Below are 17,936 nucleotides of genomic sequence, written 5' to 3' on the forward strand. Positions count from 1 at the left end.
TGTTACCCCTGAGTACGTTCCTTCGGAGTGGGCAGGTAAGAACTTGGTTGGACAGCGCATTCGTGCGATCCGTGTTGGATACCGTAGTTGTGTTGGAGGTTGTAGTATGCACGACAGACAGACAGATAATCCCTGGTGGGCAGTGTGGAACCTGTTGTTCCTACCTGTATTAACTTTTGAGATCAAAAGAGACCAGTAACATCCAGGTTGCTTTGCCACAAGGCAAGTTGCATTCTCTTTTATTAAAAATCCCATTATTTGTAAAACCAGTGATGGACATTACAAGTTGCAGCAACACAACGGTGTGATGTGAATCCTACTACAGAGATGTTTATTTGTTAAAAAATATATTTCTTAAAACGTCACTGTCGCAAGAATGAGCAGTGTTTGAGAGTAAAATTAACCATTTCATTTTTTTGTATCTCTTTCATGTTTATTTCCCTCCCAATTGTACTGCGGCTGTGCTGTCCGCATCGTGAAAAATCCACGAGGAAATCTCACGGAGCAGTGCTGGGACACGTGCTAGATCATCTGAAGCGCCAGTTTTTTCTAGATTCATAAAATAACAACAGCAGACTCTTGTCCGAGATAAGAAGCCACGTTCAGAGCCAATGACGTCCCGCAACGCAATGATATCATGCCGCAATGCAATGACGTAGTAACTTTTTTGCTACTCTTAGGTTTTTTCGGTAAAGTCACGTAGGTAAAAAATTAATAATAAAATAAAATAATAATGAATGCAAAATAACTTTTTGCTGTGACGGTTCCAACTGAAGACGGAGACTTGTGTTGCCTCCGAAACGTCGTGATTTTATTTAGTTATTTTGCATTTATTATTATTTTATTATTATTTCTACCTACGTGACTTTACCGAAAAAAACTAAGAGTATGAATCCTTGCAGTCACGAAAACTTCAAATCTAGAATTAACTTTTTTGCTATCTTTTATTTTACCAGGTAAGGGCCACTAAGCTTTATAGCTATTTTTCAGTAGTGATCTGGCCACAGATGATAGCTCAATGAAGTGGCTTATGTAGACATTTATAGAAACCAAATACTCTAAACGCGTATTTCCAAATGTGGAGGTAAAAACCGGAGGACCCGGAAAAAAAACCACGCGACCCACGGGGAGAGAGACACCGCAAACTCCAAATATACAGCAGGCATCAGGGTCGGGATCGATCCCACGACCTCCTGTATACCGGGCGAGGAAGTTAGCATCTCGCCACCACGGCGCCCCGTCGTAATACACACGTCATGTGACTTCCTCAACAGCAGGGACAGCGTTCCATCGTATATACCGGCACGTTTCCCACCGGGGAACATCGCCACGTCGAGGCGACCGTGGTGGCGGGGAGAAGCTCCGAGCGGCGGCGGCGTCACAGCTCGTTCTTGTGCCGCGTGGCCCGGATCTCCCGGTACGCCACCCTGCGCTCGGGTTTGTACTTGAGCAGGGAGGCGTAGCGCTGCAGGAGGCTCCGCCAGTAGCAGGAGACGTCCTCCATCCTCAGGTGATCCAAGATGAACTTCTGCCCCCTGAGAGTGGAAAGAACAATTTCAACAAGATTTTAAATCAGCCCAAAAAAATATATGCAAGTTTGTTCTCCTATAACGTGTTGTATTCATAACGTGAATTGGATATAACGCGATGAATGTATTTGGAGAACACGTTTTTTTTATCACACGGATGTGAATTGGATACAACGCAATTGAGTGAATAGAACTAAGTCACGCGAGTTTCAATAAGCGGTTGTACGGTTGCCTTGGCGTAGTATTACACAAGGTGGGATGCTGCTGGATGCTTATCGATGCTACCCACGCACCGCAGTCTTTGTTCAGCCTGCGTACGCATCTCGCGTTTTGCCATGGACTGCGCTTTACACTATACAATTTATCATAAGGTAATCTTTCCACAGTGCGGTGTTCTTCAAGGAACGCAACTACCGCGTCATAGGAGAAGACTGTAGTTATGTGACGTCATCTTCCAAGGTTCATTCCGTGACACAGGGTGGCGTGCGGTGCCAGCTGCAGATGTGGCTCTGCGTGGAGGGGTGTTCATTCGTGACAACACGACTCGCAAAGCAGAAATGCAGTCAGGGTTTTTGTAAATGACCCATTCAAGGAGTTGGCCAAATATCCGAATATTGAACCATAGCGCTTGGGCCTTTGTTGGCACCGGTTCGGGCTGCCTTCCTGTTTGTACGTTGAACTTCTTTCGCACCGTACGAAACCAACCGCGCTATTCGAAGGTGCGAGGGAAGGACAACAAACTAATCACAAAAAGCAGTTCGAAAGAAATGAGTTTGTCAATGTAGATGATTTAAAAGTGCATAGCTCCAGTGGCTTCCTAATATCGGAAGAGCGTTCCAGACGGCCGCACAAGCGCATCTGAACGCGCACGATGCAGTCACCGTCTTTGTTCAATTGCTATCCAAAAGCCGCTGCGAAGATGACCGGAGTTCACACGATGGTCGATGCTTCTTGATGAGATCAGCAAGATATTGCGGTTCATTTGTGGCAAGCAATTGGTGTGCAATGATTGCAACCTGCTGTGATTTCTCGCGCCTCTGAATCGTTCCCCCTCTCCGAGAGTGAAGGCAAGCTGCACACGTTACGTCCACGTTACGAATTGACGCTGGGAATGGACTTTGTCGTCGGTGTATGGGGAAAAAATGAATGCGCTCACCTTTCGGCAATTTCCCGTGCGACATCATCATTGTTCTTCACAAACTCCAAGACCTCCCTGAAATAAATGGGGGGAAAAGAACGTGCTTGCGTGTTCATGCCATGAGATGATGCCGACACAACGCATGGTTTGTAATGAGATGAGATTTAGGCCAGTTGGAGCTGCCAAAGCATGCAAGCAAGAGATTTTACGCGAGATTGTTGTCCGTGTTCTTGATCAACTATTTTTTATTTTGCCAGGTAAGGCCCACTTGGTCACAAATGATAGCTCAACGTATGTTGAACTGTATGTTGAACTTCTTTTGCACCGTACGTAGTCAACCGTGCTAATCGAAGTGGCTCATCATGTGGAAATGTACAGCAGTCAAATACTCTAAACACACGTTTCTAAATATGGAGGGAAAAACTGAAAGACGCGGAGAAAAATCCAGGCGACCATGGGGAGAGAGAGACACGCAAACTCCAAATATACAGCAGGCGTCCGGGTCAGGTTCAAAACCACGACCTCCTGCATACCAGGCGAGGCAGTTAACATCTCCTAGCCAATGTGATGATGATGAGAGAGACACCACAAACTCCAAATATACAGCCGGCATCAGGGTCGGGACCGAACCCACGACCTCCTGTATACCAGGCGAGGCAGTTAACATCTCCTAGCCACCATGTTTGATGATGAGAGAGACACCGCAAACTCTAAATATACAGCAGGCATCAAGGGTCAGGATCGAACCCGCGACCTCCTGCATACCAGGCGAGGCAGTTAACATCTCGCCACCGTGGCGCCCTCAAACCCCTTCAGCGTTGCTGGCGACCGTTGCGTGTGCGTCTCTCTCTCTCACCGGACGTCGGAGAGATCCTGCTGCACGGGCACGTAGTGGACCCAGGGCTTCAGCTGCTGGTAGAAGAACTCATGCCAGTCGTCGCCTACGTGTAGCACGAGTGAGCCGCACAGGAAGAGGTGCTTGTAGCGGAAGCTCGCCGCCACGCCGCGGAAGTTGAACAGGTACCTGCGCGCACGTCAACAACGCCGTTCGCTCTCTCACTCTCCCTCCCGTTACTTCGCCAGCGAAAAATAAGTTACACACCTTCCCGTGTGTGTGTGCATGCGTGCGTATGGATGTTGAACTTCTGTCCCACCGTACGTAGCCAACCGTGGCCAATCGGAGGTGCGGGGTAAGGACATCAATACGGGGAAGACAACAAGACTTTGTTAAGGGCACACTGGGGTTGAGTGTAAGGGGACACGGGACCACGGCCATAGAAGTACAGGAAAACCTTTCCCAACGCGGCTCAATCGAATGCATCTTTCAGCTCTTCACGGTTTACCTTGAGGCCTGTTTTCAGGAACACGGGGGTGGCAGAGCCATCCATAGAGGGGGCCTGAGGCAAATCATGCCGTTTGGCCACCCCTCCCACCACGCCTTCAAACTAAACCAGAAATATTACATTTGAGACCCATCCCCTTATCTCACGGAGAGGGTCCTTGCCCATTAACAAACGTGATCTGACCACCTTTTCCCGGTCGCTCGCTCCCTCAACCCCGTAGCGACCCTGAGGGTCGCGTACTTACGGCGGCGAGTTTCAGCCGGCCAATAAACTCGGCGTCAAACTCGTTTCTTTGTTGCGTTCTGCTCCCCCACCCCCCCCCCCCCGCGCCACTGTCTTGAGATGTCACGTCGCTCCGGCATGAAAGGCCAGGAGTCACCGGCGCAACTTCACAACAACCCTTTATAGTAATAGGTTTTTACCCTTTCAACTGGTACAAAAACTGACACCTTTATACAAGGCATCCTGTTTGCAATAACCACAACACAAGCAGTCAAAACGCAAACAAAAAGAAACAACTCTGATAATGGTAATAATGAGTGGAGTTGTACGCCTTTTGGCGTCATCTGGTCCAACATCAATGGAGACTAGGCTCTAAGAAAAGCTGTCTCGGGTGTGGACCAATCAACGTCAAGGACAGTGCATATCATTATCAGAGTTGTTTCTTTTTGTTTGCGTTTTGACTGCTTGTGTTGTGGTTATTGCAAACAGGATGCCTTGTATAAAGGTGTCAGTTTTTGTACCAGTTGAAAGGGTAAAAACCTATTACTATATTTTGCCACTGGTAAAAGAGATGTCTCATAGAACAACCCTTTACATACAAGCTCACTGTGAACGCTGTCTACAACAGATGAGTTTCTCACCCGGCCGTCCCCTGCACCACCGCGCCCGCACCTCCACTCCCATCCGCCCGAGCCCCGGGTAACCGCGCATATGGCTACGACTGTTTTTTTCCGACAAAACTCAAGGACAAAATCGCTCGCGACCCTTAAACTATCCCTGCTATGACCTGACTATGCATCTGCGTCACGCAACTTTATCGTATTTTACCATCACTATATATATGAATCAACACAAGCCGACTGAAGAACAAATATGTATTCATATGAACGTTACCCACATGTAAACATATCACTTGCTGTCCCTTCACTAAATGTATTTGCTCACGAACCGATGTTGATCTTATTTACAGACGTTATATTAGCTTAAATAACCGTATGAGTAATTATGTTAATATCAATGTCAACTTACTCGATCAGCCCTGCAAACAATTCTTCCCGACTGCAAAACTCACTACCACCAATTACGTACAGGGACTCCTCTACTTACGAACATTCGACTTACGAACTTTCAGAGATATGAACACACCTGTCCGAATGTCCAGTTGCCTGTTTGGATATAGTCGTAAGTTCAACCGCCACGCATTAGATGGTGGTGGTGGCATCTACATCTGCAGAACGTGAAGAACCAGTGGCATCTACGTCTGCAAGAGATTATACAACTTTTAAAGCCATTCCCCGTGTTTAGTGTACACGCCGTACAACGTGCTCGGAATCGACAGGAGTAAAGTTGGACTTACGAACAATTCTACTTACGAACAGACCTCTGAAACCCAACTCGTTCGTAAGTAGAGGATTCCCTGTATTCGCTACAATTACTAACGATTGAACAATTCCGATTGTGGGCCGCTGATTCACTGGGCCACATCACTGATGAATCGGCACAGTCTACCAACCACCCCAACGCAAGCAAAAGATACCGACTGCTTAATCGTTCACAGCTCGGACGTGGCTGTGCATGCGGCGTGGTGTGAGGCTGTGGGGTGCGTCACTTCGTTACTTGTACTGGCAGTGGTCAACCAGGCCGATTTCCTTCGTCGGTGGCATTCCCAGCGTGTCCTCGAGTGGCAACAGAAAGGTATGGCACAAAGGCGTTCGTGTAAAGTTAACAATCATCAGTTTAACACGTAGCAGGCTTTCACTTCCAATATTATCCATAACACTCGTCAACACACTTTTTCTGGCATAAGGTATTCTCCAACGGGTTGAAGGTAATTTTGGGGTGCTGATTCCAAATCTGGCATCAGTTTTTGTCTGTCAGGTTTTTGAGATATCAAATATTGCATTTTCAATAAAAACTGCAGAAGAAAAATATTAAATAAATGTGGATATCTACATAAAATGATATTATAACCACACTATCCTAAAAATACAGCACCATATTTTAACACTAAAGCAGTCACTGACTCGCAACAACTTGCAATCATAAGTGACAGAGTTAATTTCAGGTAAAATCAATGAAAATGGGGTATGCCGATAGCATAAAAATGATGTGATAGAGCAAATCTGAGATCAGATTTGGAATCAGCACCCTGAAATTAGTCTAAAACAGCTGCAAAAGTCCAGGCCAGAAAAAAATGTTTTTTTTTTGTTGACCAGTGTAATAGAGGTTTTTTTGGGTTGGATCGCGTAAATATGACAGCGTGATAAATATAAACAGGAGTATTTCTCCACAGATCTGGCTGTCGCCTGATGATGCTAGTTGCAATTCCCTTCGACACGTCACGGTACTCGAATTGTAAATGTTGTGGGTTTACTCTCCAACACACCGGTGTGCTGTACTAGTAGAGAATTGGCACGTTCTGTTGACGTGATAAATCTTACTAGTTGGCTGTGTCGGGCGGTGGCGGGTTTAATGACACATTTATATTCACGCGATCTAACCACAAAAAAACTCTATTATGGTGAAAATAATCATTGTACTCTCATGATAACAATTCTTATAATGATACTTGCAAACATGTTGCGCCCACAATGGAACGAAGCGTCTCATAATGCAGTTGTTTAGCCTACAGGTCACACGCAAGCGGTGTTCTTCATTGCAAGAACCCGCGGGCCACTGGCCGTCCCTGGTGGCCCTTTGGTACGGCCCCTGATGTGCAGCCCCCCCCCCCGACAATACACAAATGGTGAAAACACCCTCCATCATCACCATCATCATCGTGCTGCTGTCAAACCCCCAATGGCTTCAAATGCGTGGTGGCTGCCCTCACACTGATGATGATGTCTTATCGGCAAAAGTGCCCCCCCCCAGCCCCAGCCCAGAGGTCGCAAACGGGTTTTGATTCCGTACCCGTACCCGGCCGCACCAGGGTCGCAAATGGGTACCCGTACCCGTACCCAGCCGGGTACGGGTACCCGTTCCCTACCCGTACCCTACCCGAAATGAGTGACAAACGGTTACTCACCAGTGACTCACGGCCTACCCGTACCCGTACCCGGCCGCACCAGGGTCGCAAACGGCTACCCGGCTACCCGTACCCGGCCGGGTACAGGTAGCCGGGTATCGGGTAGAGTACGGGTATCCGGTTGCGACCTCTGCCCCAGCCCATCTCAAAATGAGTGAAGAAACGCTGCACGAGAGGCAGCTGTCTCTGTGTGGCACAAGGTGAACACAGCGACGGCCTGCAAGGCGCCATCTGTTTCCCCAGTCGCTTTGTAGCTTTGACCAACTGAGTAGTCGGCGAGTTGCACAATTCAAACGTGGACAACGTCTCACCGTTTTTTTTTTCGAATAGCGTCACGGGGACCCTTGACGTCCACTGTGATGTTTAGGCACAAAAAACAAAAGAAGCCGATTGGAGTTTTTAGTCGAGACACCGACTTCGTTGTCCCCAGCTCAAAACCATCCAACCGGCTCCCTGGCTCGGTGGTGGGGCAAGCGGTTTCGCAATCGCAAGGTTTGCGAGTTCAAATCCCGAGTTGGGGCGGTTGACTCATCCCTTCCTCCAGGGTCGATAAAATAGGGGCCACTTTGTGAGGAAGTCCAACAGTGGTTGTCCTGTGAATAGACTCGCCCCTGCCGAGGGAATGAGGAATGTCCACCACTGGCTGGGCAGGGCTGCGAACGGGAGGTCACCACCGATGCCTCGATGCTCTTTTGAGCGCAGGAAATCACTCTGACTCTGTGAGGTGGCTGAGGGCGCAGGCTCCAGTCCGCACCTTGTCCGACTTCCACGCCTGGTTTTTGGTGTAGGCGGCATCCACGAGTTTTGGCTCGCGCCGAGACAGCAGCACCAGGGGGTCTCGCTCCGCACTCGTCCTGCAACAGCAGCAGCAGCAACAGCAGCAACAGCAACAACAGCAGTAGCAACAACAGCAGCAGCAACAACAGCAGCAACAGCAGCAACAGCAGCAGCAACAACAGCAGCAGTAACAGCAGCAACAGCAGCAGCAACAGCAGCAGTAGAGTAGCAGCAGTAGTAGCAATAGTAGCAGCAACAGCAGCAGCAACAGCAGCAACAGCAGCAGCAACAGCAGCAGCAACAGCAGCAGCAACAGCAGCAGCAACAACAGCAGCAGCAACAGCAGCAACAACAGCAGCAAGTCGGTCAATCTGAACGCGCGTTCAGTTCCCCGTGGCTTTTGAAATTGTCAATCGTAATTTATTTTTGGGTTAGCCCACATTATGAACATAAATGTGCCCTTAACTCACCACCACCACCCGACACCGCCAATTAGTAAGGTTTGTCACGTAAACAAAACGTGGCAATTAATGTTTAAATCCACGTGGTAACCTAGAACCATATAAAAGACCTTTCTAAACTCATTGATCTAAACAATCTGGTTTCCAAGAGTAACAAGCGAGCGTGAACCAATTCTGTCATGCACGCGGAGCGTCCGTTGATTCTTTTTTATTCGCTTGCAGTTACCAGCTAGTTAGGATGATACCTCACAATTTGGACACTTGGTTCAAATATTGATGCTCATTTTATGCATGCAATTATTTCTCAGAAACCATGTTTGGGTCAGCCAAGGCAAAATCCACCAAAGGAGCACAGTAACCAAAAAGTCTGAGAACCACTCGTGTGATGCACTCAAAACTCACTGATTGTTTCCGAGCTCACCCACGACCCCTTAATCTCCCACTCATAACCGCCACCGTTATTTTTCCCTCTTCATATTCACATTATATGGCTTTCACTCATTAACCCCCGTTCATTCAATCCATTCATCATCACTTACCGTCATCAAGTTTGCTTTCACCCAATTCATGCAGCATCGCCACAGATTTGCCCCAATGCTTCCTCCCATCTATTTCATTCCACCTCATCTCCACCACTGCATTCGTACGTCGCACCGTTGTTCATTCTGCGTAAAGCGCCTTGGACAAGGGCGCTGTACAAATCCCTTTAAGAGAAGATACGACCGTAAGAACCGTGATTTGTCGCCGTATCGCAGTTACCCACCTGGAGCCGCGGAAAAACCCCCGAGTCTTCTTCTTCTCCCAAGGCCACCGTGCTGCGGTCCTGACAACAGTTTTTTGATGAACGTTAAGGCGAGAGAAGAGCCGGTGAGGTCAGATGTGTGCACGCACACACACACACGTGCACAACAACAATAGCGGCCGCTGTTCGCCACTAAGCTTCCCACACACACCTCCCCGCCACGCTGCCCCCCCCCTTCATTATTTTATTAAGAACGAGTCGCTCCCTATTGTCTGGCAGTCTCCTGCCTCGAGTGGAAGACTCTCCACCCTTCGAGGCAACTGCAGCTTGGACCAGTCCACTGAAGGTCCTCCCCTATTCCAGAGAGGTCCAGGCGGTACCCGGTCCAGCTCTCCCCGACAGGGGATTGGCAGCCTCTCCTCCTCCTCCTCCTCCGCAGCAGCAACAGCAGCAGCAACAGCAGCAAGTGTTCGGACTTTCCCCACGTGGCCAACCGCAGTGGTTTCCGGCTGTTTCTCGAGGAAAAAGCCTGAGGTAGGGGGCATAGTTCAGTCTCCTGGCTCCACAAAACAGGGTCGCAGTAGGAGATGTTATAGGTGCCCGTCCTCCCCTGCGAGCCCGCACTGGCCTCTGCAGTTGCTGTGAGCATGCTGCGAGGGTAATGGCTGCTTAGCATCAGCCTTTCAGCCTCCACAGCACACCACAATGTTGCGAGCGAGGAGATTACTTTTTTTCCCAAACAAAACACACGCACACGTGCGTGCACACACGCGTGCACACACACACACACAACAGACAAGGATTCCTCCGTATCGCCTTAACAGACTGTTGGGGCAAGTGCTGTTAGCGTGTAGCACCTATGAAGGGCGGCACGGCACATGAGCGGGTGTGTGGCCAGCACCACGACCGGCCTTCTTTTTCTCCCTCGTGGCCATGTTTATACACCGCACCAGGTACTCATATGAGGCCGAGTCGACCTAGGGGAGGCCCAGGACCGGTTCAAATAATCGTCAATGGTGTTGGCCATGAGCAGGAATCACAACTCAGATCGCCGGGTTCGTAGCACAACACACTTATCGCTGCGCCACAGCTCAAATGCACTCACACACATGCCTAAACACGAACAGCTGCAATTCGCCACAGCGCTTGTGCCAGGCTAGATGTACTTCTGAGGCCACATGAAGTGTGCTAGGCTTGCTGGCAAGTCATGGGACAGACCCACGTGTTATGGATCAGATGATTGACAAATACACCACCTGCGCTCCCCAATTGCTGCGTTTTACCGCCCGTCGCTCCGCTCATTGTTGTGAGTATCGCTCCTCCACACTCCGTTGCTGTTGACGGGCGGCAGCCTCCAACTACCCAGTAGCGTCCTTCACGAGCCTGCTCCACAGAGGCCGATCTTGACACCACTGGGACCGGTTATTGGTCCACTTAGCTCCACATCCTCCTGTACCGCGTCAGCCCAACTCTACCCGTGCCGCACCCGTCTAGCTCCTCTCTATCCACACGCACGCGGCACATGGCACGCACTTGCTTAGGTCGTCTCTCATGAGGTCCCAGCGTCCAAGCCCCGTAGGGTAGAGGGGCCACACGGCAGGGCCGCCCTCCCAGAACGTCCACGCCGGGTACATGATGTCCCGGTACTCCTTTGTCTGTCACGCACAGAGTCAGACGGAGGAAAAGAGACGTAGCAGAACACACGATAATTATTGGTGATATTGTGGAGGATTTACAAAATCAAAATCTTTATTCATACTGGAGGAATCCGATGAGCTATAAAGCTTTTTTTCACCGATGTCCAGTTTATAATCAGACCCCACACTTCCTTCCATTACCTGTCCCTTCAGACACACAGCCTCCTGGGATTGCATTATTTCAGCAGCATTGGTTCAACAGAAGCTGGAGCCGGTGTGAACCTACAGTATTTCATCAGCAGCGTAGCAGCGTCAGGCTTGCTTGATCCAATGCTTGTGAACTGCCAAATTTTTATTGGCAAGGACCCTCGCTGTTTAGATTGTGGGACACATACGGGGAGGCCGCCTATTACCTGCTCATTTTGTTACTAAAATTCCCCACGATGCTCGTGATTATTTCGCGTCACGTGTTCTACAGTTTTGCATCTCACCAGGACCCACGGCTAGCAGAGAGGGCGCGTCTTTGCCTGTAAACATAAGTTCGCAAGCGCTGTGGCTCAAGCGAGTTTGACCCACGACCTCGTTTCCCATGGCAACGCCACACGATCGCCGGGCGCCTGCGCCGCACCTTGCTGAAGGAGAAGACGGGACGCAGCGGCATCCATGCCGGCACCTGCGGGTAGTCGCGCACGTTCACCACCAGCTCCATGTCCGGCAGCTCCGGCAGCAACTCCAGCAGGAAGTGTTCAACCCCGCTGCACCTGGGAAATGAGAGAGACAGAAACGGCTCGACCGACAGCACCAGCAGCTCCCGTGGCTCTCTCCAACTCCTCTTTGTGCATCTTTCTCACCTCTGTCAGCCATTCTAAATTCAGTTTAACACATAGGCTTGCGGGAGCAATATCATCCGTAATACAGTTTTTTTGGGTTAGATCGCGTAAATATACGTCATTAAACCCGCCACCACCAGACACAGCCAATTAGTAAGGGTTGTCATGTAAACAGAACGTGGCCAATTCGTTATTAGTACAGCACACCGGTGTGTTGGAGAGCAAAGCCATAACATTTACAATCCGAGTAAATGTTGTGGCTTTGCTCAGATTGAAATGTTGCGGCTTTGCTGCCCAACACACCAGTGTGCTGTACTAGTAACGGATTGGCACGTTCTGTTATTGTAACAAACCTTACTAATTGGCTGTGTCGGGTGGTGGCGGATTTAACGACACATTTATATATTTACGCGATCTAACCCAAAAAAACCTCTATTATGGATTATACATTCTTATAAAAACACTCAGAAGACGCCATCCTCTTTCTCTCTTAAGCTATTTTTCCCTCACCCTATCCTTCCCAATCTCCCCCTTTCGATAAACTCAGATGCACTGAGTGGGACTTATGTCTCCGCGGAGTTTCTATACCCCCTCCCTACGTCTCTGTACCACGCTCCGATTGAAATATAATAAATACATTTTTAAAAAACACTCAGGAGACAAGAAGCCTTCTTCACATATCTGTCCCGCCACGTGAAAGTATAAAAGTACATTTGTTTACACATCCCATCATCCGCACGGCCTTCTGGGAGTTCACAATTTATGCGGCAGTGGTTCAAAATCAGGGGGGGGCGATATGCGCAAGCACGTTGGCGGTAACGACGGTATTGTAATAATACTTATATTAATTGCACCCACGTCCTGAAGTGCAGTTGTCTGTCCTGATTGACGCCGGTCCCTGCGCAACACCGGGTGACCACTGGCTGTAAGTGGGAATTGGTCTGCCAGTAGGGGGCTATACGTTGCTATTAGTTATTTTAATAAAGAACTTTAGTAATTGTGCACATTCGCATTGTGACACCGGCACACGAGGCCAACTACTCTCCGTCAAATATCCTTGCGGAAGGTAGGTTCACGTCTCCTCCGGGTGAAGGGTACAGCGCGTAGTATATCACAGACAATGCCCCCGCAAGTATCAACTAGAACGACTGCCGTACGTACGTACGTTGAACGTCTTTGGCGCCGTACGTAGCCAACCGTGCTAATCGGAGGTGCTGTGTTTGAACCAGAGGTCGCAACCGGGTACCCGATACCTGTACCCTACCCGATACCCGGCTACCCGTACCCAGCTGGGTACGGGTAGGGTATGGGTATCGGGTACCTGATTGCGACCTCTGGGATTAAACCATGTTGAAGGCGCGGGTGGGTTGATTCTAGGAACTTGAATTGTGAGAAGAGACAAGACGTTGGGAAATGAGTGACAAACGGTTACTCACCAGTGACTCACGGTCTACCCGTACCCGGCCGCACCAGGGTCGCAAACGGGTACCCATACCCGGCTGGGTACGGGTATCGGGTACCCGGTTGCGACCCAGCCGGGTACGGGTAGGGTACGGCCGGGTACGGGTAAGGAATCAAAACCCGTTTGCGACCTCTGGTTTGAACCACTGGCCTCTGCAACGAGCGGCGAGACGCGCCACCGCACGGCCCGCGCACGCACGCTCACCGAGCGGAGAACATGCACGCGTCCTCGCGGTACAGCCGGTGGGCTAACACCTGGTAGTGCGTGCCGACGCCCCGTGCCACCATCTCCTTCACGTCGGCCTCTGCGATCCCCCCGCTGAACGGGGCGAGGTCCGACTCCAGCACCCTGGGGGCCACCGGGAAGTCGGAGAAAAAGATTTACAAATCCAACTGCGTAGCCCGGCGATCGTTGACGGTTTGCATCTTTTCGTGCAGCGTTGATCGTGGATGTTCCCGTTCAACTGTTGACATTGACCATAATAAAGTTTTTTTTTTGGGGTTAGATCACGTAATTGTGTCATTAAACCCGACACCACCCGACATAGCCAATTAGTAAGGTTTGTCACATAAACAAAACATGCCAATTAGTTACTAGTTCAGCACACCAGGTGCTTTGGAGAGTAAACTCACAACATTTACAATCGGAGTACCTTTCGCTGGTGATTGCAACCAGTTTTATCAGGCGACAGCCAGAATTGTTGAACCGACATTAGCATTGTCCCACTGACCAATACATTTTCCTCCTCTTCCCCTTTTTCCATTTACCAACAGCAACGATTTGCAGTCAATGGAGAAACAGAACAAAAATAGAGGCCATTATCTGAAATGTAACGCAAGCACACATAATTAACACGCCGTTTTTTTACAATGTCATTAACCGATTGCCACACACTCAATGCCAATTTAATCTCAGTTGCACTGTCGGGGCGCGTCACGTCCCGCGACGAACGATCCAAGCGTGTTCGAGAACGGTCCGCAGAGGCGGGGGGTGGGGATCTCAGAGAACTACTTCTGAGGCCTTCGAGTCACGCAACCTATTACGCCGACAGGTCGATCCGTCCCGCGACAAGTCCATTCTCGAGGACTATGAGCTCAGGAGTGGAGGACTGGCTCCACCTCCTCTCAGGTGGGGTGGAGCGGAAGGAGGGGGGTGCCCAGTAGAGCCACGAGAGTAACGCACTGGCTACGGAGACAGAACTCGACCGGGGAGGGGGGGCGGCCGAGCGGATATTTCTTCGCCAGCCATTGCCCAACGCTTCCTCACCCGCGATGGCACGAGCAGTTTTGCTGCACGCACGGCTGGTACTCGTGCAGCGCCGTCGTCACCACGCGCAGGCGATGCTCCCACCGGGAGCCTGGGGCGGCAGCGGACAAAGCAGCCACGCAGAGCAGCTGGGAAGAACAAACTCCACGCGGGAAGGACGCTCCAGTCGAACCCAGGTGTTCTGGCCACTGCGCCACCGTGCCAATCAAGGTGGCTCACACCGAGTTAGTTGTTTACCCGCTGGCTTTACATTTTGGCCCGATATTTTCCTGAGCAACGCCGGGCTGTTTCGGAGTCGTAATTGTCGGCGTAAGGCACTACCACTAGAGCACAAAAGACACGTGTCAATAATAATCCCCGATATTTCTGTTTGTTAAAACACTTTTTTTTTGCATTCCCGGAAAGCACATTACAAACGGTTAAAGCGGATCGCCACACATGTAGCCGTTGACTAGGGAGCAGTACACGCAAAACGTCCACCTTGGCAAACGAAAAACGCCGGAACCTGCAAACCAGTGGTCACCGGGAGCGGGGATCGAACCGGTGTCCTCAACGACCGCGCTTCTCAAATCCCCCAAAACCCTCCACCACCGGCACTATACCATGGCTACACGGCAGTCGATCGGCGGGTCACGTGTGGTGGGGTAAAGCGTGGGTACATCCACCTCTTCCAACGTTTGTTTGGCAGCATGGAAGAGTAGGCCAAACACTCGCTGGCGTTCTCTCGAGTGGAGGCTCTTTCGCCAGCAGCGGCGAGTGGCCTGGTGAAAACTCGAGACAGCAAGGAGTGGCTTGGCGCACCATGACAGCAAACAAGAGACTGTAGGGCCGCACCTTTATCTTTGTAGGGCCGCACCTTTATCTTTACAGGGCCTGCCACCATGCCGTTTGTTATATTCGCGCGCGCCAATCGGTGAATTCATTGCTCATGGAACCCACTGCCGATCCCCGAATTCCGGAACCATTTCTGATAACGGTTACCGGTTTACTGGTTGTCGTTTTAACTATCATCAGCACGCATTTCACCGTTTTATAGCAGCTGATACACACACACACGATACAGTAGTTAATGGATGTAATTCATCATCAGCCATGATCCAGCCACTGCTGGATAAGGGACAACTCCGTGCTGTGTCGTTGAGGGTTTTATCTGGTAAGGGGCCGTCCATAAATGACGTCACGCGATTTTGGATGATTTTTGACCCCCCCCCCTCTCTCGTCACACGGCGTCACAAAAGGTCAGACCCCCCCTCAAATGACGCCACAAGGCTCTGATCCCCCCCCCCCCCAGGTGCGTGACGTCATTTATGGCCGGCCCCTAAGTTGAAAAAAAGTTTATTTTAATTGTTTTACCTTTCCTATCCTCTGCACTCCTATCGTGTTTTTTTGTATCGTATGTGTTGATGTAACGTCCCGACACCTGTGAAAAGGAGGTTTAACAGCTCATCGAATTGCTTCAGTATAAATATTCACAATTTAGTTTGGCCATACCCATCAGTGCGGGCAGACTTCACACATCACTAGCCACTGATGTTAGCCGGGATTCACGGAGTTAGCGCTGCAAGACAAAGATCCCCCGTGTAGCCTGCAACAGACTGCAGGGGCAAGTGCTGTTAGCGAGCACCTATGAAGGCCGGAACGGTACACGAGGGGGTGGGTGGCCAACACCACGCCCGGCCGCCTTTGTCTCCCCCCAGGTACTCATTTGAGGCTGAGTCGACCTAGGGGAGGGCCAGGGACCGGTTCAGATAATCGTCACCGGTGTTGGCCGTGAGCGGGAATCGAACTCGGGTCGCCGGGTTCGTAGCGCAGCGCGCCAATCGCTGCACCACCGCTCCCCTGTACAAAGATCCCCCGGGTAGCCTTCACAGACTGCTGCGGCAAGTGCTGCACCTATGACGGCCCGCACCATCCCCAGACCGCAACCATCACCACCATCACCAATATTAAAATCAACACCATCACCACCAACATCATCAACACCATCAACACCATCATCACCATCACCAACATCACCAACATCATCAACACCATCATCACCACCACCACCATCATCCCCCACCATCGCAAGAAGCCGGCGCAGGAAGCAAAGAGGCAATGAAGGTAGCGACGAGGAGCGAAGCGAAGACGCTTCGTGTCGCCATCTTCCTGCTCCTCCCCCACAGGAAGAGGGCGGGGGGAGTGGGGGCGGGGGAGCGGAGAAAGTGGGCGGGGGGATCGGGGGGAGTGGGGGGAGTGGGCGGGGGGGAGTGGGCGGGGGGAGCGGGGAGTGGGCGGGGGATCGGGGGGGAGTGGGGGGAGTGGGCGGAGGGAGTTGGGAGGGGGGGGGAGCGGGGAGTGGTGCGGGTGGATCGGGGTGGGCGGGGGGAGCGGAGGAAAGTGGGCGGGGGATCGGGGGGAGTGGGGGGGAGTGGGCGGGTGGGGGAGTGTGGCGGGGGGATGCGGGGGGAGTGGGGAGTGGAGGGGGGGAGTGGGTGGAGTGGGCGGGGGGAGTAGGGGAGTGGGGCGGGGGGACAGGAGTGTGGCGGGGGGTAGTGGGAGTGGGCGGCGGGGGAAGTGGGCGGGGGGCGGGGGGAGTGGGCGGGGGAGTGGGCGGGGGATGGGGAGTGGGAGGGGGGAGTGGCGGGGGGGAGTGGGCGGGAGGGAAGTGGGAGGGGGGAGTTGGGGTGGGCTAGGGGGCGGGTGGGATGGGCGGGGGAGCGGGCGGGGGGAGCCTGAGTGGGCGGGGGGAGTGGGGAGTGGGCGGGGGGAGTGGGCGGGGGAGTGGGCGGGGGGCGGGGGGAGTGGGCGGGGGGAGGGGGGGGGGGGGAGTGGGGAGTGGGCGGGGGGAGTGGGCGGGGGGAGTGGGAGTGGGGGGGGGAGTGGGCGGGGGAGGGGCGGGGAGTGGGGAGGGCGGGGGAGTGGGCGGGGGGAGGGGGGGGAGGGGGGGGGGAGTGGGGAGTGGGCGGGGGGCGGGGGGAGTGGGCGGGGGGGAGTGGGCGGGGGGAGTGGGCGGGGAGGGGGCGGGGGGAGGAGTGGGCGGGGGGAGTGGGGAGTGGGCGGGGGGAGTGGGCGGGGGGTGGGCGGGGGGGCGGGGGGAGTGGGCGGGGGGAGTGGGCGGGGGGAGGGGAGTGGGCGGGGGGGGGAGTGGGCGGGGGGAGTGGGCGGGGGCGGGGGGAGTGGGCGGGGGGAGTGGGCGGGGGGAGTGGGGGGAGTGGGCGGGGGGAGTGGGCGGGGGGAGTGGGCGGGGGAGTGGGCGGGGGGCGTGGGTAGTGGGCGGGGGGCGGGGGGAGTGGGCGGGGGGAGTGGGCGGTGGAGCGAGTGGGCGGGGGGAGTGGGGCGGGGGGAGTTGGGCGGGGGGGAGTGGGGAGTGGGCGGGGGGAGTGGGCGGGGGAGTGGGGAGTGGGCTGGGGGGGGGAGTGGGCGGGGGGAGTGGGGGTGGGCGGGGGTGGAGTGGGCGGGGGGAGCGGGGGTGGGCGGGGGAGTGGGATGGGGGGCTGGGCGTTGGGCGGCGTGGGAGTGGGC

General features: G+C 52.7%; 1 protein-coding gene across 1 annotated transcript; it reads right to left on the minus strand.

Moving 5' to 3' along the window:
• Nucleotides 1-201: 201 nt before the first annotated feature.
• On the minus strand, nt 202-16,587 carry POGLUT1 (protein O-glucosyltransferase 1). The gene is made up of 11 exons (XM_061572851.1): nt 16,495-16,587; nt 14,433-14,523; nt 13,371-13,514; nt 11,503-11,635; nt 10,771-10,892; nt 9,259-9,318; nt 8,012-8,111; nt 5,850-5,908; nt 3,524-3,691; nt 2,686-2,742; nt 202-1,535 (listed from the first exon to the last, which is right to left on the minus strand). The coding sequence occupies exons 1-11, from the start codon at nt 16,574-16,576 to the stop codon at nt 1,379-1,381; spliced, it is 1,173 nt and encodes a 390-aa protein (XP_061428835.1). The 5' UTR covers nt 16,577-16,587; the 3' UTR covers nt 202-1,378.
• Between the last annotated feature and the right edge of the window lie 1,349 nt (nt 16,588-17,936).

This window comes from Lethenteron reissneri, chromosome 51 (assembly GCF_015708825.2).
Source record: "Lethenteron reissneri isolate LAM-NWPU_2019-01 chromosome 51, ASM1570882v1, whole genome shotgun sequence".
Taxonomy (NCBI): domain Eukaryota; kingdom Metazoa; phylum Chordata; class Hyperoartia; order Petromyzontiformes; family Petromyzontidae; genus Lethenteron; species Lethenteron reissneri.

Bases quoted from the DNA above. Each gene is read 5' to 3' on its own strand.
- POGLUT1 (XM_061572851.1), bottom strand. From the start codon at position 16,576: ATGGCGACACGAAGCGTCTTCGCTTCGCTCCTCGTCGCTACCTTCATT. The intron at 8,112-9,258 runs GTGGGTAACTGC...CTGCTGTTGCAG, and splicing joins GGGTTTTTCCGCGGCTCCAG to GACGAGTGCGGAGCGAGACC. The intron at 3,692-5,849 runs GTAACGAAGTGA...ACGTGCGCGCAG, and splicing joins GTTGACCACTGCCAGTACAA to GTACCTGTTCAACTTCCGCG.